The sequence below is a fragment of the Megalobrama amblycephala genome, linkage group LG19 (assembly GCF_018812025.1).
Source record: "Megalobrama amblycephala isolate DHTTF-2021 linkage group LG19, ASM1881202v1, whole genome shotgun sequence".
In the NCBI taxonomy this organism is placed as follows: Eukaryota; Metazoa; Chordata; class Actinopteri; order Cypriniformes; family Xenocyprididae; genus Megalobrama; species Megalobrama amblycephala.
This window is the reverse complement of record NC_063062.1, coordinates 27863385-27890161: the sequence shown is the minus strand read 5'-3', so window position 1 is coordinate 27890161 and position 26777 is coordinate 27863385. Positions and strand designations below refer to the sequence as shown.

The following is a 26777-nucleotide window of genomic DNA, read 5'->3' as shown; positions in this document are numbered from 1 at the left end:
TATATTTTATATATATTTTATCAAGACAATTTCATTTCAGGGAGTGGGTGAATGGAACAAAATGACGAAAAAATGATCCAAATAAAATAATGAATAAAACAAAAACAAAAATAGTTTGATGTTCCTAACATGAAGAATATTTAAAAAGGCAAAAGAAGAAAATAACACCTCACACATCTAAGCGGTGTGTTCTGACAGTTTCTGTCTGGAGAAGCACACCTACGTTACACATCTGGAGATGAAGTTGAACATTTCCTCTCAGACATCCTAACCATTTGTTTCTTACTACACTAATAATAAAAAAAGGAGAAATGAAAAAAAGTGTCAAGGCTGCGACAACAATGGCGCTGTTTGCTGTTTGCTACTTTAAGCAGTCAGTCACGCTGACGCAGTAGCTATTAAAGTTAAATAACAGGACATTTAAATCCTCATTTTTTTTGGTTGTTGTTGCCAGTATGTTTGTCTCTAAACTTCAACATCAATGCCTGCAAAACTTTTGAGAGAATGAAAACAACATGATGGAGAGTTTCTATGATACACTGACCTTGGAACATCAAGCCTCTGGGGGCAGCAGATGAAAACTGGAGAAAAAAAAAAAAAAAAAAAAAAAAAAAATGGCCTCACCAGAAAGCTGGTTTCAAGGTTCCCGGTTGGGGAGGAAACCACAACCTCCCTGTTAACACGCTAGAGATGTCTTCCTCTCTCTTCCCTTTAAAGCACAAACATTTTCACATCTATAGTGTGTGAACCTCCCAAACCCCTAACAATCCCACCCCGGTCCTACTACTCAACGTTATGCCCATGTACAAAAATCGAAACAAAAAGACACACAGTTTAAGAAGTAGATTTGAGAACACGCATCCGTCCGTCCGCACACGCACGCACAGCATTCGGTACGCTACCCAGGCAGAGAAACAGCACTATTCCTTTCGGTGTTACCCCATCATCGGTCCTCCCGCTGTAAAAACACTATTGGTAACAGCTAGTTCCAGAAAGAGCACTTGAACAATTGCAGAAATATGGCTTTAAAACTGTAACAATCAGTGGGGAAAAAAGTCCAAGTGGTTTGACTTCTTTTGTCCCCACAAGATGATTTAGAGCGTGTTCGATATTTGTGTTTGCCTAGAGGCTTTAGTCCTGTAGTCCAGTGTTTTGAGTGTGAGCATGTGTCCTGAAACCTGCTGGTGCTGAGCTGTGTTTCTCCATGGTACCTGATTGGTTGAGATATATTCAGTGATTGGTGGATTGTGTTGCAGTGTGTAGTGTCAGGCAACGACTGGCTGGATGGAAAGCCAATTGTAAACCAGGACTGACCAGAGGGTACCACCTGTTAGGGATCATTCACAGATGCCGTAGTCCCGCCTAGAACCCGCTTCCTCGGAAGGCTTGGGTTGCTGGTGCACGTGTCCTTGTACGAGTTTGCGTTTGTGTATGTGAGGGGCGTCCGGTTTGCTGGTAAGGGTGAGCGAGTGGGGGGAGGGGGGGATGTGGTCACTCCCGCACACTGGCTGAGTAGGAGAACTGCGAGAAGTGTGTGCGTGTGTCTGGATCCTCAGCATCAAGACTGTCATCTGCAAACAACGAAGACAGAGACCAAACGGAAAACCGAATCAGTTTATTTTATTCATTGTTATCTATCACTACTATCATCTCTGTCAAAATACATGTTATAGATCTTATTGTGAACAATTCATCCGTGAATGTTTCATTTTTTACAAATGTTTTGACCTTGTGATGTTTAACCCAATAAAGCCTAAATGTATAAGGTCTCTATCAACAAGATTGAAACTTGCTGAAAAACTTGCTGTACATAATCTACTAAATGCTTAGTTTTGTCTGATTAAGTTTATACTTTTTTAGCAAGTAAAAGGCCTTTTAGGCCTCTTTCACTTCTTTTAGTGCTTGAATGGACAAATACAGACAAAATGATGTCAAAATGCCCTCCTTGGCAAATATCCTAGTAAACACAGTTATGTAAACAGTTGAGAAAGAAAACACTTGTGTAACAGTATATTGGATTGTGCATTCGGTCTTAAAGTGACAGCAGCCTAATGATCTTGCTGATTATTAAAGTTAATCCAACAACAAAAGACAAAGAAAAAAAATCTCTCGCTGCTCTTGACTGAATAACTTTTTTTTTAAACTTCAATAAGGATTCATCAAGATTTCATTTATACAGTGAAAACTATGCAGTGTTATTTTACATTTGATTACTTTCTTCAATTGCTGTACCTGAAAACTTCTGTTAGACCTACCTGAAAAAACCTGAAAAGCATTTATTCGATTTGTGTCAATACACTAAATACAAGCATAGATAAATACAATTTAACAAAGTTACAAATATAGTATTCAGGTACAGACATGTAATAATTAGGCCTAAATGTAAAAACACTATAGTCCTCACTGTATAAAATAAATATATATATTAATCTTTGTTTTGTTGTTTAATCTTTGTTTGATTAACATTAATGACAGACAGCAGCAGATATTTATAGGTTGCTGTCACTTTAAGACCTAATGCACTGATCTCTTTCTCAACTGTTTACGTTCACTTAAGACATAAGTGACTGCGTTTATGAGAATACTTGCTGAAACGTGTGAGTACAGAATTAAGTTCTCTTTCACCTCTTCTTGCCCTGGAATGGATTAAAATCGTTTGAATGTGTAAATTGGCAAGGCAAAATGTGCAAATGATAAACTTTCACTCTATGATGGTTAAGCATTGCAATTAATCCGCTAATCACATGCTGTACCATGGGGCCTGGTCCGTATGGATCACGGGTCAACTACAAACCGTTACAGCCCTAGAGATAATATTGCTATAAGGAGTATTATAATGAGTAACAACTGATATTTATATGCATTTTAGGCAAGTAGTCTGCTATACTGTTATAAAGATCTGAATGATTTACATTACAAGCTATCAAAATTTAATCTTAATTTTGACCATATAAATAACAACCGCAGCAAATTGCGTATTCCTGCTCAGTTTGGGTCTCTGAATAAAAATTCTGATTCAACAAAAAACTTTTTTTTTTTGATTTTTAAAAGTTTAAGAACAAGAAGATTTTTTTTTTTTTACTTATTTCATGTCAGGGTTAATCAAAATGTCATAACTGGAGATCTTCCGGCGAAAATGACAGACCCTCTGGTGATGTATGCAGGACTTCCAATTAAATATACCAAGCACCTTCAACCCTCCACTTTTGGGTGCAATGCCCATGTCTCAAAATCTCAAAAAATCTCTCAAAAAATAACCACCCTACATTTTTTTCTTTTTTGATAATCCATTACACATATAATATATGAAAAAAAAAAATATATATATATATATATTTCCCACCACTATTATGGAGTTATTTTCCAAAGATAGACTCTTCAGATGTTATTCGTTTTCTCAGACACACAAAGAGTCGTGACTCCTCGGGCAATGAGGAAGGACTTGCAGGCAATGAGGAAGGACTGAGGTACTCACATTGGTCAGGTGGCGTGACAGTAATGGTCTGTGCAGTGAACTCGTCGTCAAAGTAGCGTGTGTCTGTCTCTGAGGTCACTTGGGGCTTGAAGGGTGGGATGAGCTGCAGTAAACATGAGGGTGAGAGGTGAGTCTGAGAAAAAAAAACTCTAGAGAACATTCTGTTTTTCATACGTTTCTCATTATTCACATGCAAATATCAGCATAAATGACTGTTCAATGTTAAATGTCTAATGAACTACAAATAAACTCATTTGGCTTGACGGTACAATTCTTCTGAACACACTGCAATCAGTCACTCTGATTTGAACATGAACGCAAATGAGATTTGAGAGCATTTGTCCAAAACATTAAAGGCCCCAATATACTTCAAACAAAAGTTTTTTTTTTTTTTCAGACCTCCAAATAACAACAAAACGAACTTCATTTTGGCCTGATTTTGTTCGAAATTATGTCACATTAGCTCGTTCTTCGATTACGTTGGGGGCAGTCGTGGCCTAATGGATAGAGAATTCGAGTCTCTGGTCCGGCAGGGATTGTCGGTGAGGGGAGTGAATATCCAGCGCTCTCTCCATCCTCAATACCATGACTGAGGTGTGACCCTTGAGCAAGGCACCATACCCCCAACTGCTCCCCGGGTGCCGCAGCAATGACTGCCCACTACTCCGGGTGTGTGTTCACGGTGTGTGCGTGCACTTGGATGGGTTAAATGCAGAGCACAAATTCCGAGTATGGGTCACCATACTTGGCCACATGTCACTTCACTTCACGTTTGAAGTATATCAGGGCCTTAAGGGGCCATTATAACATGCTATTTTTCCATTGTTTATTTATGTAAACGTGCTAGACAAACGTGAATGACCTTTACGGCGGTTTCACACTGCAAGTGTGAGCGGCGTGTGAACGCAACTACAGCGTGAACTGCAGCTGCAGAGACGCGCGAGTATTCACACTGGAAGCGTTTGTACGTCACAACAGCGGCTCCAAGCTACATAAGAGAGCATTTCCTTACAAAGACAGCTATGAATTTGTTTTTATAAGTTGGTCATTTATAAACTTGATAGTCTTGTAAGTTTGTTAACATGGGAAAGTGTACAACATTCTCATGTAAACGTAAATAAACAAACGAACAATCAATGAATGAATGAATGAGGTAAGCGTTGTTTACATCATCTGCCACGTGTACATGTTTACAAGACAGCAAACTCGGCGAAAATAGACCACAAACTCATGTTTGATTTGGGTACTGCTGCCTGTATAGCCTACCTGTCTCTGTAAAAAATAAAAAAAATGTTTATATATCATATTTTCTGGCTAGTTTACTTTAGTTTTTTATAATACAACATACTTTCACCCAAACTGAATAATTAAAAACCAGTTAAATAGGTAAATCTTCTATAAATATTTTTGATCCTTAATTTTCTTACTCAAATTCTTGTTAAAACACACTAGACTTGTACTGTACTTTCACTTTAATTGAGCGTTAGCAGCGCAGCACAAATAGACCCAGCGCCGAAACGATCACGGCACTGCTGCTTCTGCTCCTGCAACATGCTGCCATGCAGCCCGTGCGTGCGGTGTGAATGGTCTAATCTGTTAACATGGTCGGCGAAAAAAAAAAACCCCGCTTACGCTCTGCTGACGTGTGCGGTGTGAAACCTGCCTTATGCTCGTATCTTGCATCTTTTGCAGCGTCTTGCGCATGACACAGCGTTCTAAAAATGAGGCGCTCAAGTTAAAATCAGTTCAACTTTTAAAAAAAATGTCTCGAGACCTTGCGTTTTCCCCCATTCCATTGCCTACATCTCACGTTTTGTGTTCTGTATTATGCGTGAAGGAGCCCTAATGGTGTATTCTGATTTAATCTGATGAATTGGTTCTCTCACTGTCTTAAAACTCTTTTACCTTCTTTTGAAGGACATCTTGCCAATTCATGTTACTGAAGAACTTGTGTGTCATCACTTCTTTGGCATCATCAGGACCTCCTCCAAGTCTTCAAAACACCAAATTCACATTATTAAAACATACGCAAGACTCTCTTCACAACAAAAGTAGAAACAGATGCTCCTCTTACCTCTGTTTGGGGTCTTTCTTGAGCAGGCCGGCCAGCAGGGCCTTGGCCTCCGGCGAGAGGTTTCTGGGAAAACGAATCTCCTCCATTAAAATGAGCTCAAATAGACGCTCGTGGTCCTGGTTATAGAATGGCAGCCGACCACACATCATTTCATACATGACCACTCCCAGACCCCACCAGTCCACTGCACGACCATAATCGTTGTCTTCTAATACCTACAGCAAAGAATATGAAGAAGAATAAAAAGGAAGCACACATGTTATATATATATATATATGTGTGTGTGAAGCTAAGTCAAAAAATTCTTTAACATTAGAATAGTATATTAAGGCAGCTAGTGCTTTAATACAGCATGAAATGGCTTTCACAAACCAATTTACCCTCATAATGAGGCGTATTTCTGAGTGACAAGAACACTAAATGTGTGTGTGGGGGGGTGGGAATACACGGAGAATAACAAACTGATACTTTGTTTACAAAGCATCTTTCTCTGTTATCCAAAAGAGCAACTGAAATATTTCAAATCAACATCAAGCTTTTTTTTTATAACAACTATATTAATACAGAGCAATAGCTTCACCTTTTGTTTTTTAGTTTCTCGTTACATTGCTTCAAATGAATAATGTTTAATGATTCCTTTCCATCTCTTAATATTTAAAAAGATTAAATGTATAACATGCTAAATTTTACATGAAATGATACTTGCATAACTGAGCCTCAACACATTTTGAGTTTAACCATTTAACTAGTTACTAGAAGAAATGACTCAGAGCAAAATATTTTCTTAAAACTTGATCTAGTACTTCTTGACATGTATTGTGTAATATTGTGAAATATTGTGAAGATGCCTTTTAGCTTCTGCTCTCCTTTCAATGTGGTGAAGTTCAAAACATCCACACAACAAAATAATTTCCTACTTTAAAGGCACAGTATGTAAGTTTTACAGCTAGTGGTCGCTAATTCAAACAATAACAAAAGGCGTAGCTTGATGATGCCTTGAATGAGCGTGGAATCATGGAAGTTGTTGTCTTCACCTCCACAGGTGATGGAAAGCAAGCCGGCAGGACTCAAGCAGAAATCATGTTTATGGATGAGCTAATGTATTAGAGTTTCATAAACAGTACTGTGGTATGAAGCCGGGCGGAGCTGAAAGCCAGAGACATTTTACGTTGCTGAGTTTATTATGCTTATATGATGCAGTCGGCCGCTGCCGCTCCTTTCATTTTGTTTTTTATGTTTATTATGATTAAAGTTACGTTTAACATCCGCCTCCCTTCAATGCTATGTTTTATCACTTAAATTCACATTATTTTATTTCATTCTAAAGAAATAGCCACAAGTGCTTAATTACTACTCACACAGGTCTCTTTATTTGACAAATTAAAATTGTAATGCAACACTGTTTTACTTGGTCAAAACAATCATACTAAAAATACATTTGAATGTGTTGAAAGTTATGTTATAACACTGTGTTATAACATAACGTTACATTAACTTGCGCTAGCTTAGCTGAGACACTTGTTGCACACTGCAGTAAACTAGACTGATATTAGTATATCATGACTTGTGTTGCTAAATAGCATGCAATCCATTTTAAAATATATTGTATGACGGAGAGAATGCTGTATTACTGTTACTACAAATACAGCTCTTTCTGATTATGCCGTGTTAGCCACTTGACAAAAAAAATGTGGTCTCTGGGGCATGGTACAAACATGTTATTCACGGTAAATCAAGAAATCAAAAGATTCAAACAATAAGACTAACCATGTTAACAATGATTAGTTTTCTGTCGATAAAGATATCCAAACAGATTCTCACCGGTCTAATAAAACACATAATATATTAAAGCATCTTTGGTGTTTCCATGGTTTCTACGGAAGTAAAGGAAAGTACGGAAATCAAGGGTAACGTGGATATGACGTCACTGAAAGGTGATGTAATGACACGGGCTGTTACACGGGTTAAAATAGCTGATTTCTCTGGATTTAAACATTGTTGTAAACATTTGGGATAATGTAAATACACAAGTCAACAAAATATATAACATTGTTCTAGTGGGTTTTGAATATTTTAATTATATTTAAGTTTTACATATTGTGCCTTTAAAACACAAAGATTTTATTATCATGGGTCAAAAATAAGCAATTGGCCATATGCACAGTTACGTAAGCCAGCTTGGGCATTTCCGGTGAACTGTTAGTTGTTCATTCTGTACTCGCTGTACAGCGACATAAAACCATCAATGGTTGATTTTTTTTAATGTTGTAATTATATTTTAATGCAGTTATCACACTTACCTAATTTGCCAATAAAAAAACGTTTTATTGATTGAAACAAAGACGGAGGTATTGGGAACGTTTGAATAAGAAATGCTGTGTCTGTAATTAGACACGCAGCATTTTTCCAGCACTTCAAATGTTATTTTTAATGTGATGACTACAAACATTATTTGTTCATTCTTCTGAGATTGTCTCCATATGTAAAATCCGAACGTTTAAAGATGTAGGAAATCCAACATTTGATAGAAAACAATTATTTAAAAATAAAAGACTAATGGACTAGGTGCACAAGATGGTGCCGGTGAGCTGCGGCGATGCGACTGTGCCCATGGTAACTTCTGCTCATGCCCTTCTGGTCTTAGTGACGCTTGCATTTGGTGCAAGAAGAAACTTTAATATGAAACTTGGCTAGATATAATAGATTTTTTTTTTTTTTTTTTTATTAAAGAGAAGATGGCGGTCTAGATGAAGAGATGAAAGAAAGCATACTTGTATTATTGTATTATATTATAGTGTAACGTTACCTCAACGAGATACACAGAGATACGCGATTGTTGACTTTCAATCTTTCTCCTGATGATTATGCGGTTCAGGCTCAGCGGTGATCCACATTGATCTCTTTATCCATTCAAAACACTCAAGTATGTAATATATCTCCTGATTTTTTTCTGACAGCTGGGGGACTAAATGGCTCAAAAACTGCCTTCTCTTTCTGCGTGGAACAACACTCGACCTTCATGAAGATCTAATGTTTGCTATTTTAGCATCAATCCTCATCAGAGATATAAATAAACATGGGAATATGATATGTACTCAGTGTATGCTTTATTTGGTAACATTATTATCGCTAACTGTATTATTTAGTAGCCAATGTAATTTAAATGCATAATTTTCCATGTTTGTATTTCCCCTGTGCGTTTCTATTAATTACTGCATTTATTTATTTCGAGACGAGTTAAGACCATCTGTTACATAAATCATTATCTGTCTCGACTAAGCAGCAAAAAACATTTTACGAGTAAAAAAAAAAAAAAGTACCTATATTAAACTGTTTGTGCTACAGCTAAAAATGTAAATTAATCTCAATCTTTTCACAGCCCTTGTTTTTATAAAATATGTAATGATTGATAGAGCAATTGATGTAGGTAAGCGAAAATATATGCGCAAAATTGAGAAAATTGAATTTATGGAAATAAATTTATCACAGGGCAAACGTGTGAATGTTCACAAAGCATTTTATGCAGACAACTCTAATCGCAGTTGTATATTTACAGGCATTATTGTCATTGTATATGCGTATGCACCATGAGTTCGTTAATCTAACATGCATGCATTTAAATGCCATTGGCTCATGTGATTGTACTGTATATCTTAGTTGTATTTTAAGTGATACAACAGATTCTATAAACAACTATAAGAGACAATTTTCGGCTTTCTCCGACACTCTGCACCAGCATAAAGTGAAATCGGAAGTGTATATGCTTACACTCACCGATCGAAAATCCAACATGGCAGCCACATGCAACTAGTCCATTACCACTATAACCAGCAGGTGGCAGCAGAGGAGCATTTATTTGCACATACATAGCCATTTCCTGTAATAGTTTTTCACTCAAGTTTCGCTTTTGAATAATTGCAACATTATAAATCACTAGGTTTAAAAGTGCATTTTGTCCAGGTGAAGTATGAAGTACTCACAAAATCTCATGAAAAACCACAACTTGTGAATGAATTACACAGAAAGTGAGCACTGTGCCTTCCCTTTGTAAGAAGCTGTCAGTCAGTGCAGCGCAAGCTCAATGATTTCAGCACACTTGTGAAAACTTCAATGAATCTAACTAAAGTCCACAATAAATCTTTAATTGTTGACACTTTTTTTTTTTCACACAAAAGTGTAAAAAATGGTCTAATTGAGTTAAGCTGAAGAGGAACACTGAGTTACGTCTTTATTTATAAGTCGTCTTACATTTGAATAACTAAATTAATGCTAGGTCTGACTATTATATATTACACTATTGATGCTCAACACACCAGCAAGTGACATTTCACCGGAATTTTTCCAGCTGGCTTATATTATTGCAGAAGTTCTAAAGAACGCTCCATGCATATAGTCAATTCTGAGATGAGCCTGATTTAGAGTTTTTCCACTTTAATCTGGTACTAAACTATGATCTATAAATCAGTCGAGTAAACATGTTAATGGAGTGAGTTGGCAGTACCTCAGGAGCAAGGTACTCTGGGGTCCCACAGAATGTCTTCATGGTGGCCTCATTAGTAATGCCCTCTTTACACAGGCCAAAGTCTGTGATTTTAATGTGACCATCTTTATCCAGCATTAGATTCTCCAGCTGTAGAGAGAAAGGCAATTCAAACAGAATTAGGAAATCTGTCATTTGTGGTAAAAAAAAAAAAAGGAACACGGACTTCATGTCTTTGTGGTCTATGACACAATTACATGACATACTTTTCAAACACAATTCATTAACTATTTTCACAATAATTACACAGCACATTAAAAGGAGAAAACCTTTAGGTCCCTGTAGACGACATCTTTAGAGTGCAGATACTCCAATGCTGAAACAATTTCAGCCCCATAGAAACGAGCTCTATCCTCCGTAAACACACGCTCTCGAGACAAGTGGAAGAACAGCTGGAAACACGTAAAAAGGAGACAAAACAGAATTTTAAAAGAGACAGAACAGTGAAGGCTTTTCTAGTTTGTTTTTGTAAGGAGCGAGAGGATGTGACAAACCTCGCCTCCATTTGCGTACTCCATGACGAAACACAGACGATCTCGTGTCTGGAAGGCGTATTTTAGTGTCTGTACTCAGAAAGATTGAAAAATGTGAATTAACAAATCTAAAACCAAGATAATGGTGCAATAAACCAAAACAACACCAACAGAGATGGACATACTGTAAGGAAGGGGTGCCGTGTGTTCTGCAACACTCTGCTTTCTGTGATTGTGTGTGCGACCTCGTCCTGAAAAAGACAAAAATAAATAAAACAAAAAGATATGCCACCATGTAATGATTATGAAACAAACCATACAGGAGCATTTGAAACTGATTTGTGTGGTGCCCACCTTAGCAATGATGACCTCTTTGCGTAGGATCTTCATGGCATAGTACATCCCAGTAGCCTTTTCCCTTACTAGAATCACCTTTCCAAAAGTGCCTTTACCCAGCAGCTTTAAGTAGTCAAAGTCACTCATTGTCTGAGGAAGAAAAAAATCCAGTTGAAAAGTTTGTATATGAATCAATTCTACTCAGTCATAAAACCTCAATAGAACAATTACGGTGACGCAGATCTGAATGATGTCATACAAAAACAGTGCAATTAAATGAAAAACAAACTGAAAAAGTGCCCCATTATGCTTTTTCGGATATCACCTTTAACGCAATGTGTAATATAGCTGTTTATGAAAATAAAAAGTTAAGCAAAATTTCAAGGATTAAAGTGCATGATTTATTTGGTAAAAAGTATTTCCATCGTAGTTTATGTGCATGTTTTCGTGTTGCATAAAAAAAAAGTATCCTACTCATTCGAGCACATAAGTTTATGCGTATTTTTAGAATTTATGCTCATCTTGCCGTTTCCATTCAACTTTTTTTTTTTAATGCAACATCCCAAAATGCGCATAAAAATGGATGGAAGGTGGATGGAAACATAGCTACTGGCTGTGAACAGCATCTACTTTGACCCGCCCTCAAACACTGTAGTTGTAGCTGAGGCATGGAGGAGTTTGGTTTGTTTTGTCGACATGTCGAGACGACGCTGTTTTCTGCACTGCAAATCCACTTTGCACGCACTTCCAAAGGATGACGAGTCACACTCGAATTGATACGGGGTAAAAACCAACACCATCGTTACGGTTCGCATCACTGTGTATGCAATTGCGAAGGAAGCCTCTGGAGCTGAAATTCAGATATGGTAATGGGTGTTTCATTTCCGACAAGCGCTGTATCCTATAGACCAATCACAACAGACTGGTCCATCTGACAATCAGAGAAGTATAGGCTGCCGGAAAGCATATGGATCCTAGATTGAATCATTTTATACACTGTGAGAAAAGAGGTGATCCTGCAATGTATATTATGATATACATTATGGTATATTGGATGCATGTAAACATTGCAGGAGACCTCCAAAACAAAAATAGGAACCTTTAAAATAGCATAAAAGAGGCACTTTAAATAAAACTTTTTTCTTTTAATTTACAATAAAAAAAACTATTATTATTATTATTAATATAAAGTTACAAAATAAATACATTTAAATAGCAAACTTGCAATCACACAATTGAAATGTTTTGTATAATATCACTTACAATTATGACAGAATTCACCCAGTCATCACCACAAAATAAACCATTACAGCGTGACTGGGAACCAACACAGAAGTCTCATAATACTGGAGGTTTGTTTTTTTTATGTTGTATATTACATGGCTACTACATGATGATAACTGGATATGAAATATTAATACAAGATGAAATTCTATTATTTGAGAAGAGAGAGTGCAAGGTGACACAAGAGACATGAAATTAGCACAGCTATGCAAGAAACTGGTTTCTTGGGACAAATGAGGCGGTTTCTAAAAGTGAATCATGTTACCCAAACAACCAGAATGTGGCTACACATTAGCCGCTTTTCCACTGTCGGGCCAGTGCGAGCCAGGGCTAACAGCGTGCTGGGCAGGGCCTATGGCCACAGACCTTAGGCACCGAGGTCAAAATCAAATTGCGTTTCCACTGTCGGTCCGCTAGCTCCGCAGCGCTGATCTAAAAACCGCCCTTAAACAAACCTCCCTTGATAAAACGTCACACAACCCAACCCATTTCAGCGTGTAGACCATCACCTGACTACGATTAGCTCCGCCTTTCACCTCGACCGCGCCTCAAGCCCCAGCTGGCCCTCTTTGGACCAAGGTTTTTGGCGGGCCGAAAAGCACCGAAGAGGCACGATCAAGCCCCGGAAGTGACAGTGGAAACGCGACCGGCCCTGGCACGCACTAGCATGCCCGCCTTTGGCCCGGCAGTGGAAACGCGGCTATTGAGGCAAGGCACTCACCACTTTGGTGCGGGATTTTGCGATCGCAGCCTCCATTCCCTCCAGACTGTTGTCTCCAGGGGAGCCAAAGTTGATGTCCATTGGCTCCTCCTCTTCCCGGGACTTGAGCCCATTGGCCACAGCCTGGATGGCACGTATCCACTCCTCTCTGCAAAGACATCAAGATGAAATCATATAAGTCATTAGTCATTTATTTAATCTAAGTAGCAAAGGAGGTTAGGGTTCCTCTTGTTATTTTGTGTGATCCTACGCTGATCTCATGTATGTGATTACCATCCCTTGGAAGAATTTTGAGTCACAAAAATGACCTAAACACAATTCCTGTTTCCACTGAAATGTTTTTCACCCATTTTACGGCTCATTATAAGCAACAGACAGTGAGTAATAACCCGTCTTGATTGGCAAAAATGTGGTTAATACAACTAAATCTCCTTTCCCAGTAAATGCCAATTAGTAGGGCTGCCCACGACTAAAGATTTTTCTGGTAGCCTAGCAGTCGTTCATTTTAAGAAATTAGTCAACTAATCACACGTTTATTAATAAACCATATAAATCATAATAATGAGCCTTTAATGCCTACATAGCCTAATCAGCGTTCAAGCGCACACAGCTTGCCACAGCGCACCGGCAGAAGTAATGATTATGAATGCATCTGGAAAAAGAGCAAGGAGACTGTTTTAACATTTTAATAATTGATAAACGATGTATTTTCGGCTGCAGTGATGATGTTGAAGTTGATGATGATGACTCCACAGTAGTTGACGCGCCTATATGTGTGTTTTATATGGATTACATAACCTGAGAATATTTGTTTTCCATTTGAATTGGTTAATTTAAAAGTAGACATTTTGCTTTCTATAGATATATTTTTCATGTCTGTGTGGCAAGCTTACATGGAGTTTCGGCTCTTTTTTATTTGCCGCTCAAGTTCACAGAGAGAGAAAGCGCACCCTGTTTGCTTTCGTTGTTTTACAAAAGCACAATGTTTTGTTGTTATTGTGAATGCACAAATAAAAGTAGACTCTTTACAGATTCAAATGATGTATTACTCTTATCTGTTTGACCAAAAATGACAGTATTTTAAGAGCAAGTGATTGCACCGGTGCCTCCATGTTAGTCGTCATGCAGTAAGCGCGCTACTATTCAGCTTGCACACTCCACACAAACACTTGAATAGCCCACATTTTTCTAGGTTAACGTTAAAGTAAGCGGCCATGTAAAGTTGCTACTACTTACATGTTTCATATGATAAGCCATATTTGAGGTCGATGAATGATAGGTGAGCGTTTGGATGTCCCACTTCCAGTGGATTTTGGTCGACTAAGCCTCTTCTCGTCGACTATTAGGGGGCAGCCCTACCATTTAGCATCTCAATCTTAAGCTTTCTCTCTCTTCCACTCATTCATTCATCCACAACAAAGACAGATTCCAGCAGGACTCTCCATCTCATCTCACCTTTCAGCATTGCTATCCACGTGGAAGGTGCGCTCAATAACAGTGGTCCACTGCAAGCAGCGGATGACAAACGTGTTTGGCCGAGGTCGTTCAGTCTTCATCAGCTGACACTCTGCAAAGGATATCACTTTTAAAAAGTTTGATTTTGGATTTAAATGTCTTGAATGGGTCAAAGTTGAACATATATTAATTTTATATTAAAGGTGAACTGTGATTTGATCTGTGCCCCTTGTTGTCTTGATTGGGTGGTTCTTTTTGACTGAATACTCTGATTTCCAGGTTTAAACACATCAGACCATTGATTGAAAATAATAATAATAACAACAATTATAAAGTCATTTTTTTCATGAATTCTTTCATTATTGGTCAAATTGTAGTTAACAGTTTCAGTGTTTCAGTTTTCATACTTTCTAAGTCTATTTTCAAAAAGGTATTATTGAACGCTGACTCCATTTGCTATTGGTCAGACAAACGAATAAAGTTTTTGCCATAATTTACCACTATACTTTGAAGTCACCATGAAATCAAAATTGACCATTTTTATTTTTTTTAATGTAATACTTCAGTATTTATTAAATAATTTATTTGTGCACATAATTTTTTTTTTTTTTTTTTTTTTTTTTAAATTTACATGCCCTCATATTCTTTAATCAAAATAACTCCCCCCCTCTCTTCTTTGATGATGTGTACTGGCGTGAGAACGGGACAACCTGCCACTCACACGAGATCACAGCAATAGCAAAAAACAACGAGCCAATCAATTCCTGATGAACAAAATCAAGTCCCAACTATGGTTTCAAGCCAACTTTCAGTGTTAGAAGTGATACAAAACTTAAAATAAGCAGAAACAAATGCATGCAATATTGGCAGATATAAATCAATTTATGAAACAAAACAAATAAAAAAAACTGCTGATATCATCAAATTATCTATATTGGTGCATATATATGCATACATCCCTTGCCTTAGCAACAGTTTCTGTAAACGATAATCCTTAAGTGATAAACAAACTGAGGGAGACATATTTTAGAGTACTACACGATCTGGTGTGCATGGAGAGAGACAGCAGACTGTGGCAGACCTGCGACTGAAAAGTTGTTAAGAGGCGGTTGATTGTGGTCTGACGTCTCAGGCTTCTCCTTATAGCCGATGAAAGAGCCATCACTCTTTAGGATGAAATACCGGGGCCTCCAAGTCTTAATATATTCACCTGCAAACAGGAGGAAGAAGAGATACAAGGAAGTAGATGGCAGGAGGATAAAAGCGAAAATACAGAGACAAACAAAGTGTTTACCGTCTAAAAATATGATATGGACTGCTCTAATGAATGAGTGAGTATGCAGTGCTCACCTCTCTTGTGGAGCCAGCCCTCTCTGACGATGCTGACCTCGTTCATGCTGGGTTAGGGGTACGTGGGGCGTAGGGCAGGGTGGCAGGGAGGTTGGGGGAGGGGGAGCGTTGAGTCTCGGGTCAGGCAGACGTTCAGTACCACAGAGCCAGACTCACCTGGAAACAAGACAAATAAACTAATGTCAACCACAAAGTACAACATAGGAAGCACCACAGACTAAGAAGTTCTGCATTTCTATTGCTTATAACCAACCCTCTATAACGCGAGTAAATCACTCGCATTTGCGACTAAAACCCATTTTTTTTAATTAGCCAATGGCTAGTAAATTTCGTAGTCTGTGATTGAGTTAGAGGCAAAAAAAAAAAAAAGTTTAGCACAGATATAATTTCATTGCCTGCTGAGCTTTACGCATCATCGCTTGGCTAAGAGCGCCCTCTGTCGCTTTCTCTCACACACACACACACGCTCAACGTGAGAGAAAGACCGAAGTTTACACATGCCACGTAAAGAGAATTGACTAGATCTAAATGCAGGGCTCGACAGGACTGCCCGATGGACAAGAGATGACAGATCTGTCATTTTCCCAATCAGGCCAGTGCTGCACCATCATTAAAGTTTATCATTTGCTAGTGTTTTTTAGCAAGACGACACAAAATATAAATCACGCTCGTCTGACAGAAAGCCCAGGATGCGAATACTGAATTGAGCTCTTTCACGTCTTGCACTTAAACGGACAATTTCATACAAAATTATGTCAAGATGTCCATCTTGGCTTGTATCTTAGTAAACATAGTCGGTTATCTTAAGTGAACAGCAACCTAATATTCCTGGTGCTGTGTTTTTACTCACTGATCTTGACTGAACTTTTGTAACTTTAATATGGATTAATCTATATTTAAAGGGGTGCTTAAATGCGATTTCGCAGCGCGGCGCGTCAAAAGATAATAGAACCCATTATAATCTGTGATATTTTCTACACTGGATGCCGCGCTGAAGACAGATTCCAGAATCTACACGAGTTCAATGCTGGATGGCTATTACCGAATGAACAAATGCTATTACTGAAAGATGAAGCAGTCCCCACTTTAAAAGCAGAAGCTGCTGTTTATTGGCTTCAAACTTTAAGAACTTTATTGTTTGTACATGTCTTTTAAATGTATAGTCCTGTTGCTATTTTTGTTGCATCAAGGACATATACAAAGATCAACTCGTTTTTGCTACACTAGCCAGTTAGCTAAATTCTACAAACACCAACAAACTTATGTGTTCATAGACAAACAGTTGTTTATTCTATAAATTAAAAGCTACCTTTACAAAAATGCGACTACTCAGTCATGTATTCGGCTACAGTAAAGCTTTAATCAGGACAAAACTGTATAATGAAAGCTAACAAACAGCAGTGACAGCATATCTAAACACTTTGACACAAATACTAAATGAAATACCATTCATAAACGTCCTTTAAATGCAACGATTGCAGCTTGACCTCTTCATCTCGGTCTAATTCGGGCTCAATTTGATACAGCAATATAGACGCTATTATTTACATTTTCACTGAAGCAACGAATGGTAAGGGGCGTGTCGTTTCCGGACGCTTCAGCGAATCACGATACACTGGGCCAGCTCACCAATCTGAGCACACTGCGTATTTCGGAGGGAGTGGCTTCATAGAAGCAGGAAGTCAAACGAGCCGTTCATATGACAGTGGAAACAGAGGTGTAGAATAAAGATAAAATATATGAAAAATACAGCGTTTTCAAAAAAACAAAGCATTAAGACATGTTAAACTGTGCCCCAAAAACACAATCAAGCCTAGAAAAAAAAAAACACTTAACCACCCCTTTAAATTTATACAGTGAAGACTATGCAGTGTTATTTTACATTTACACATTACACATTTTACACATTATTCAATTTCTGTACATAATCTACCTAATCTGTATCCAACTACTATAGTTCTACCTTTAAAAAAAACTGAAAAGCAGTTTATTTAAATTGCATCTATTGTGTTTATTTGTGTCATTTCTTATAGTTTGATTATTTGTTCTTGTATTATTACAGACTGTTTACTTGTCTTTAATAATTTTTGAAAATTATAATTTTATATTTATGTAGAATTTTTCATTTGCATTGTTCTTGCATTCCATGTAAAAACTAAAGTCTGGCGAGTAAAATAAATCATTTATTAGCCAATTTCAAATCTAGCTTCAGTGTGTCTGTAGAGGGTTGCTAATAGCAAATATTATTTGCTACAATATAGCAAGTATTTATGAAAAAAAACAGAGAATAATAACGGTAACAACATTAGACCCCATTGCATTTCATTGTATGGGTGTAGGGCTGGGCGATATATCGCATGCGATTGTCACGCGCATTTCGTCAGTAAAGCCGGTTCCCTGATTACCACTAAATCGCCATCACCTGCTTTCCAATGGAGAGGCATTTAATAGACAGAGCCGTAGTTCACTGACAAGCTACGCAATATCGCGTTCATTATCGAAGGCAATTCATCTGCGATAGTGAACGCGATATTGCGTAGCTTGTCAGTGATATACGGTTCTGTCTATTAAATGGCGCTCCAATTGAAAGCAGGTGATGGCGATTTAGCGGTAATCAGGGAACCGGCTTTACTGACAAAATGCGCGTGACAATCGCATGCGACATATCGCCCAGCCCTATATGGGTGTAATTGCACAGAATTAAGAAAATTATACTGGTTTGCAACAGGTTTCATTTTTGGGTGAACGATACCTTTAATAAGAGCATTGTCTAATTGACAACATAACAGCGACGTTGCATGCTTGTAATTTCATTTGCTCTTTTCATTCACTCAGATATGTCTGACAGGACAGTAAATTTTGTTTTTCTAAAGGTGAGACTTTTGGTTTTGCAGCAAGTTACAAAGTACATTCTCACACATCTTTCAAAATAATAGTTTCGCATCAGAAAAACGTATAGAATTAAGTTTTATTTGTTGTTTCTTTGACTACAAACTTCGCAACCCACCAGTTGAGAAACACTGCTCTAGCACAAAACTGAAAGATTTTACACAAATTGTCACCTGACTAAAGCTACAGGGAATGCCACCTGTTCAGAAATGTTTGTAATGTAAACTTGATAAATGCAGCATTCAGCACTCTAACAGATAAGCCTCAATCTCTAAGGATTTCAACATTTAACAGAAGAGGAACAGCTGAATTGCATTTGTTATCATCTTACTGAATAAAACAGAGCATCCTGTACAGCAATATTGAACTCTAGGGGGCTGGGGGCAGAAGAGCAATGATCATGACAGAGAGGCGAGTGCAAGACTTTCTATGGAAAATTTCAGTGGTATTATACACTGCATGAATGAATCTAAAGTGCTGAGTCATTATTCACATAAAAGTGTCTTTACATGCGGGATAAACTGCTGATCGAGGATCCGGGTCTGATCCTGGTGGATGCTGATGGATAATCAGTTTTTTGACTTTAAGAAGATGATTATATGAAGGTTAGGAGTTGAACACTGTTCACCTTTTATTCTAAAGGTGCTAATGTGAATAATGCAATCTGTCACATCTGTCCTGAGCTCTGTTACTAAAAAGAAGAGCAATCTAGTTTGAATGAAAAGATAAGATAGATACTTTAAAGGTCCCGTTCTTCGTGATCCCATGTTTCAAACTTTAGTTAGTGTGTAATGTTGTTGTTAGAGTATAAATAAAATCTGTAAAATTTTAAAGCTCAAAGTTCAATGCCAAGCGAGATATTTTATTTAACAGAAGTCGCCTACATCGAACGGCCAGTTTGGACTACATCCCTCTACTTCCTTCTTTAATGACGTCACTAAAACAGTTTTTTGACTAACCTCCGCCCACAGGAATACACAAGAGTTGCGTTTGTAGAGTGTGTTTGTCGCCATGTCGTCGAAACGCTGTTATTTTCATCCCGCAGTTCAATCACTGGGTCTGATTCCGGCTCAAATTGATAGGGTAAAATTAAAGACATGTTTACGATAACACTGAGCGCGTGCATCTCCACGTTATGGTAAGAGGCGTGACTTTTCCGGACACGGTGCGCTCAGAGCTGTCGAATCACAACACAGGAACCGCTGGCACAATCAGAACTCGTTACGTATTTCTGAAGGAGGGACTTCATAGAACGAGTCATCAGCCCATGACAGTGGAAACAGGATACAGATAAGTAAATTATGTGAAAAATACTGTGTTTTTTTACACGCGAAACATGAACACGTTATATTGCACACTATAAACACAATCAAAGCTTCAAAAAACCACGAAAAACGGGACCTTTAAATGTCCATTTTTTTGGATGGATAATTCATTGTAGCTATAATGAAAGCAAAATATAGGCTAAGAATTTATGATTATATAAAATTACGTTTAATATAAATAAATGTATTACGCTTATGCTGGTGATAGTGTTTCAGAACAAGTGCAATATACATTTAATCACTATCTAATTTCACTCATGTGTGATAAATTTGACATCAGTTACAAAACAAAAAGGGAAAAAACTAATGGAACTTCCTGTGGAACAACTTAATTTGAATTTAATTTACAAATGTTTTTAATTGATGCTTTGAATGAGTGTGCAAAATAACCATGAAACCTGCATTCCCTATTCTTATTTGCAAGGCTTTTACTATGTGTACTATGTGCTTTTATTATGTGTAATGCAAATGCTGTGGTTTTTAAAATCACAATACCGGTGAAGAGAATAACAAAGACTTAATGAACATGGGACAAGGATGAGCCTCATTTACCACAAAGTGTTTTTAAACCATTTCTGACGGGAAATGCAACAGCTCTATTCTATCACCATGGAGATGCCAAATAGACTGCAGTGAAGCCAGCCTGATCCACAGGTGAACACGCCACTCTGTACACTGAACAAGACAAGACACCGGCTGTTTTCAGAATCAACATTAAAAAGCACACAGTTTTTGATGCATAAAGCAATGCTTAAATGACAATTTGGGAGCAGAATTGTTCATCCGCATGAAGAAAATGAAATTGCCGCTTGTATATGCGAAAGTTGACAGTATTGTGGGTGGTTGCCAAGGCATTGCTGGTAATTCTTTTTAAGCTGATTAGTTTAAACACTGATTTGGCAATGATTAAAAACTACTGATAAGATCTTTAGTGTGTTTAATGTATTCATTATTAATATAATAGTAATATAGTTAGAATTTTGCATACATTTAATTTTAGTTTTAAAGAATCATTCACCAGAAAAATTCTGTCATCATTTCTGTCATTACTCCATGCTGTGTTGGAGCGCTGCCCACCAGGGTTTTATTTTGTTTTGGTTTTTTTGTCAATATAATTGAAGTCAAGTCGCTCTTGGCGAAGCTCATTTCATTCTTCGGCTTAATTTTGTTCAAAATGGCGTCACCACAGTTCATTCCCCAATTTAGCTTGAAGTGTATCAGTGCCTTCAGTGGGATCCAGTGTTGTTTTGGACCATTGTATGGCCCAAAAAAAGTTGAAACATTTTAAACCACAGCCTATCTGTTTTGTTTTCTGCAGAAGAAAGAAATTATTAGTCGGTTAGTCGCAGAAAAAACAAAAACAAACCTGTGGCGAAGTCACGTGAGGGACAGATCATTAACGGCGGGTCCTTGTAATTACAGTATGTCGGGCAAGAAATCCAAACGTTCAACTATCATCCATCGACCTCAAATATGACTTACAATTTGAAACATGCAAGTAGCAATTTTACATGACTGCCCGCTCTAACATTAACCTAGATAAATGAGCGCTATTATTAGGGGCATATCCAAGTGTGCTTGCGGAGTGTGGAAGCTGAAGTATTCGCACGTTTACTGCAAGACATGGAGGCGTCGGCGCGTTCACTTGCAATTTTTCCTGACAACAGCGAAAACATTTTGGTCATACAGATAAGTTATACATCAGTTATACATCATTCGATTTTTATTTGTGTACACTCTCAATAAACAAGAAAAGGTTGTGACTTTGTAAAATAAAGAAAACAAACAGGATGCGATTTCTGCCGTCTCGGTCTCCGTCAGTGTTAATTTCGTTGAGGAATAATTTGTCATAATTTTCGTCAACAACATTTTTTCACGGGCGAAAACGAGATGATGACTAAATAAAAATGCATTTTGAATGACTAAAACTATGACTAAAATCTAATTTTCGTCAATGAATAAAAACAAGACAAAAATGAAAGAGAGGGACGATTTGGGAAGATATCCAGTCAGGACTGCTGTCCTGTGTGGAAGATGCGCACATTTGTAACAAGTGTAACGTGCTGATCTAACTGCGGGAAAGGCGGTGCTGTTGTGCGCTCTAAGGCTAATGAGCTAATGTTGATGAATTATGACAATGTTTACTACATGATGTTTATATGGCAGTATGTTTTAGACGGTTGTAAGAATGCATATTTTATCTCTCTCATGAGTAGCCTGCTACAGTGCATACTGTAGACTAGGGCTGCACGATTAATCGCATGCTATTCTCACGCGCATTTCGTCAGTAAAGCCGGTTCCCTGATTACCGCTAAATCGCCATCACCTGTTTTTAAACGGAGCGCCTTTTAATAGACGGAGCCGTAGTTCACGGACAAGCCACGCAATATCGCGTTCATTATCGCAGGCGATTCATCTGCGATATGAACGCAATATTGCGTGGCTTTTCAGTGACCTACGGCTCCGTCTATTAAATGCCGCTTCATTTGAAAGCAGGTGATGGCGATTTAGCGGTAATCAGGGAACCGGCTTTACTGACGAAATGCGCGTGAGAATAGCATGCGATTAATCGTGCAGCCCTACTGTAGACATTTCAGAATAAGAGTGACAGTGTATTTCGGGATGGTTTATAATTATTATTTTTTCCTGGTCATTATTGTTATTTTGTTTACACAAACTGTATTTAATTTAATTTCTATTTAATTCATAGTAAATTACTATCTTCTGTCACAGGAAGGAAAGACTGAACATTTTTTGACACATTATTCAATATATTTTACAAGTATAAGGGTTATTATAGTTAACTAAACCTAAAACCAAAGAAATCTTCATTACTTGAAATAAACATTAACTGAAATAAAAAAATATATATATATATATATATATATATATATATATATATATATATATATATATATATATATATATATATATATATAAAATGTAAACTTATTTTATTTCATCTAGTTTCTAAGCTTTAGCTTAACCTGAGGTATTAAAATAAACAGAAATAAAAACTTGCAGACATTTAAAAGCAAAAACTAAAAGACAAACAAAAAATACTAAAACTTAATTAAAATTACAATGAAAGCAGAAAAACTAAAAAACAAATCTAATAAAAATTAAACGAAAACTATAATAGTACCTCTCAATGATAAATGTGTCAATCCCTCAAAAGTACTGAATTTTGCTCTTTCCTGTCTTTTTGCACTTGAACGGTCAAAAACCGTCCGCTTTGGCAAGCAAAGTACAGTTGGGTGAACAAACAGTTTGGGGAATATCAGATGTACCTATATCAGTGTACAGGATCTGTGTATTGTTAGAGAAATGCTTAATGCATTTCAATTTAACTGTATTAGATTTTACTGTAGATTTAGTCGACTTAAATCTTATGATATTTAGTCGACTAAAACTAGACTAAAACAAAAACAATTTCCGATGACTAAAATATGACTAAAACTAAATGACATTAGTCAAAAGACTATGACTAAAACTAAATCAAAATTTGCTGTCAAAATAAACACTGGTCTCCGTGAACTGGAGCGTTTCACAAAAATGAACCGAAACGATATAGCATATAGGCTACTTGCCTCACAGATATGAGAAATATATCTATAGAAATCGTGAAATATCTACTTTTAAACTAACTAAATCAAAAAGAAAAGAAAAGCTCCCTGCTAGGGCTGGACGATTATGGCCTAAAATCAAAACCTCGATTATGATTAATGAACGATTATTTTGTTTCTTTCTTTTTTTTTTTTTTTTTGCCCTCATAGTTCACTAACAAGGTTTATACTGTAAATATGATTGACTATTAAAAGGTAGGATATTTTTTCCTATTAAAAGAGTGATCTGACATAGCTCACTATCAGCAGTTATTTTATCTATGGTTCGTAACGTTTCTTACAGATTTCTGCTTGTTGTAAATCATATAAAGATAAATTAGTACAGTACCAGTATGAGTGATTGTGTGTGTGAATTAGTCATACTGTCTCTTTATTAATTGTGAAGCTGTGGGTTGTAAATAGTTCCTTCAAAAGTAGAAAAATATTTGCTATAAGTTGTTGAGTTTCTAAGCTACTTACAGGACAGCGCTGACAACTAGTTTCTGCGCTCCTCTCTGTGCGCGCGATCTTCACGCGTTGCGCAGCTACTGTTTGTATGAATGTTTGTGCCACATTGCAGCTGCGCAAGCACAGTAGCTCGAAATAATATAAATTCAATCGTCTAAAATCGCTTGAATGCCCAAACTGGCAAACCTTAAAACAAATACAACTGACAAAGTTTAGTGAAGACGCAAGGCTCATCACTATGTGTTGAACCGGCGTTCACCTCCGTGTTGTTTTTATGCCACTGACGGGGCGGAGTTACGTGGCTACACACGCGGTAGTGTGTTTTTAAGGGGGAAGTATTAACAGGATTAAAAAACTGAAATAACCGTTATGGGAAAATTACGTCGGTTGGAGGTTCTGAATTTTGGTTTCGATTACTTTTCGATTAATCGTCCAGCCCTACTCTATGCTTATGTAATCCATATGACAGTTTCTCTCTATAGGCACGTTCACTATACTGCAGAGATGGCAAGGCAGCATCGTCAACTTCATCTTTGCAGCCGACATGGACTCAGAAAACACTAGTTTATTAATAAACAAGGTAACACTTTACAATAAGGTTCATTAGTTAAACATCAGTTAATGTATTAACTAACATGAACTAACCATGAGCAATACATTTGTTACTGTATTTACTAATCTTCGTTAATGTTAGTTAATGAAAATACAGTTGTTCATTGTCTGTTCATATTAGTTCACAATGCATTAACGTTAACAAGATTAATTAATGTAGTTCAAGTCCCCCGTAGTCAATTTTATCCCCTAAAACTCATCTTTGATCACCAAAATTACATATTTAATATTTTTTTTCCTGTGAAAAAAAATTAATGCCTTAAAATAGCTTGAATGTAACTCTACACCCTTGCCTCATTTGATATACACGGATCTATGAATATGATAATTAGCCTTGCCTCCACTCTCTTACATGAGCTCAGACGAGATCCACTCCGTCAACTTACTGAGGTAAACGCTGCACAATGGTATCGCTTTTTACAAGTTTGGACACATAACATTAATCAATATGATTAGCGATTTGCTTCTCTACGTTATCAAACAGCTAATAATGTGTTGATAATATTACACAAACCATGTTCACATTCACAAGTCAGTCAGCTGTCTTCTAACAATCAGTATCCTTAGAAACGCTTTGAACATCTCAGAACATCAGTGGAGAAAGATATATAGTTCATAGCATCGTAACATACATCATGCACCCACCATATTACTAAATATACCCGATTTTACATAACAATAAAAAAAATATACCGGGATAATCTTCTTTTGAGACTCCCTTGCGCGGTCAGTTAATGATATGCTAAAGCCCGCCGGCATGTTGACATGATTGGTTACAAGGTAGTTTGTGACATCAGAAACATTAGCGATTTCAAACCACGGGTTTAAGACCATCTTTGGTTAAATGCACATGGTTTGTCTTAAAGCATGTTAAAAACACCAAACAGACATATGAACAACATATGATTTTCACCACAGGGGGACTTTAAGTAATGTTAACTAATGAACCTTATTGTAAAGTGTTACCATAAACAATTAAAATGTCTCCATGCAATTTTTTATTATTTGTAGCGCCTCCTATCCAATAACTGCAAATAGCTCTGTGCTTTGTTATTTCTGATAAGAAATAAAGTCTCAATTTTCAAATTCTGTCTATTTTATAATGAAATTCAAACAATAAATGCCGTTTTGATGCTCTTAAATGTGACGTGACAGATCGTGCCTCAGTCTTTTCTCGAAAAAACATGCATTAACATCAAAGGGTATGTTGAAAGACACAGTACAACTTACCAGAATGTATCATATCTCATGTAATCACTTAATCTGTGTTTCAACCACGGAAAGACGTCAATAAAGTAGCTTTTAAACAATATGTCACATAACGTCACATTTACCTAAGGAATGTTTTCCAATGTTCACAGTTACTTAGTCAGCTATAATAATAATAATAATAAATAGGCTAATAAAAACAAAAGAGAGGAGCTTATTTATTCTTAATTATATGTTTGAATAAATTTGCCATGAAGACAAGTGCTTATGAAAACTACCTTATGTGATACTTTTTTTTTTTTTTTTTTAAGTTTTATACAAACATTTAAGTTTTTATTTGAGTGTATATTATATCTGAAAATAAACAGCAGCTGAATATAATACCTCTGTTGTTAATTGTAACCTATAATATTATAGTGTACCAAATGAGACGGTTCCCTGTATAGTTTGCAACATTATTTGGGAGAGATTTTTTTTCCGTAAGAAAAATCAAACTATCGGTATCGGCATCGGTCGATATTCTGAATAATCGGCCATCGGTCTCAGCAGAGAAATTTAGTATCGGTGCATCATAATCATTACTTTTGCCAGTGCTTTGCGTACGCTTGAACGCAGAATAGATATTACGCTATATTAAAGGCTCATTATGTTTTAGTATTCTCAGTATATATTTAATTAATTTAACAATTAAATAAAATAATTAAGTAATTTAATTAATATAAACATGCGATTAGTTAACTAATGGCTTAAATGAAGGACTACTAGTCGACTAGAAAAATCTTCAGTCAGGGTTAGCCCTAGTTCCATGGAAGAAGCAAGTTTCATTATAGGGTGAACCATAATATTATTTTTTAATATTGTCCTTTAATCTGTTTTTTGTTTGTGGCTTATTTTATCTGTCAGAATGTTAATATTGGTGCATCCCCTGTAAAAAATAAAATAAATCTAAACATGCACCAAG

The 26777-nt window shown here is 36.9% G+C and overlaps 1 protein-coding gene across 1 annotated transcript in view; it reads right to left on the bottom strand.

Annotated features, from left to right (window-relative positions):
* The window catches only part of akt2 (v-akt murine thymoma viral oncogene homolog 2), a 28920-nt gene continuing 2143 nt past the window's right edge, over window positions 1-26777 (bottom strand). Inside the window, exons 2-14 of the mRNA XM_048167831.1 lie at window positions 15709-15864; window positions 15440-15568; window positions 14359-14470; window positions 12904-13051; window positions 10917-11048; window positions 10748-10813; window positions 10584-10652; window positions 10359-10481; window positions 10051-10179; window positions 5550-5764; window positions 5381-5468; window positions 3476-3578; window positions 1-1571 (exon numbers count right to left, since the gene is read on the bottom strand). Coding sequence (XP_048023788.1) covers window positions 1492-1571; window positions 3476-3578; window positions 5381-5468; window positions 5550-5764; window positions 10051-10179; window positions 10359-10481; window positions 10584-10652; window positions 10748-10813; window positions 10917-11048; window positions 12904-13051; window positions 14359-14470; window positions 15440-15568; window positions 15709-15754 — 1440 coding nt within the window. The 5' untranslated portion in view covers window positions 15755-15864 and the 3' untranslated portion in view covers window positions 1-1491. The remainder of the gene's footprint in view (window positions 1572-3475; window positions 3579-5380; window positions 5469-5549; window positions 5765-10050; window positions 10180-10358; window positions 10482-10583; window positions 10653-10747; window positions 10814-10916; window positions 11049-12903; window positions 13052-14358; window positions 14471-15439; window positions 15569-15708; window positions 15865-26777) is intronic.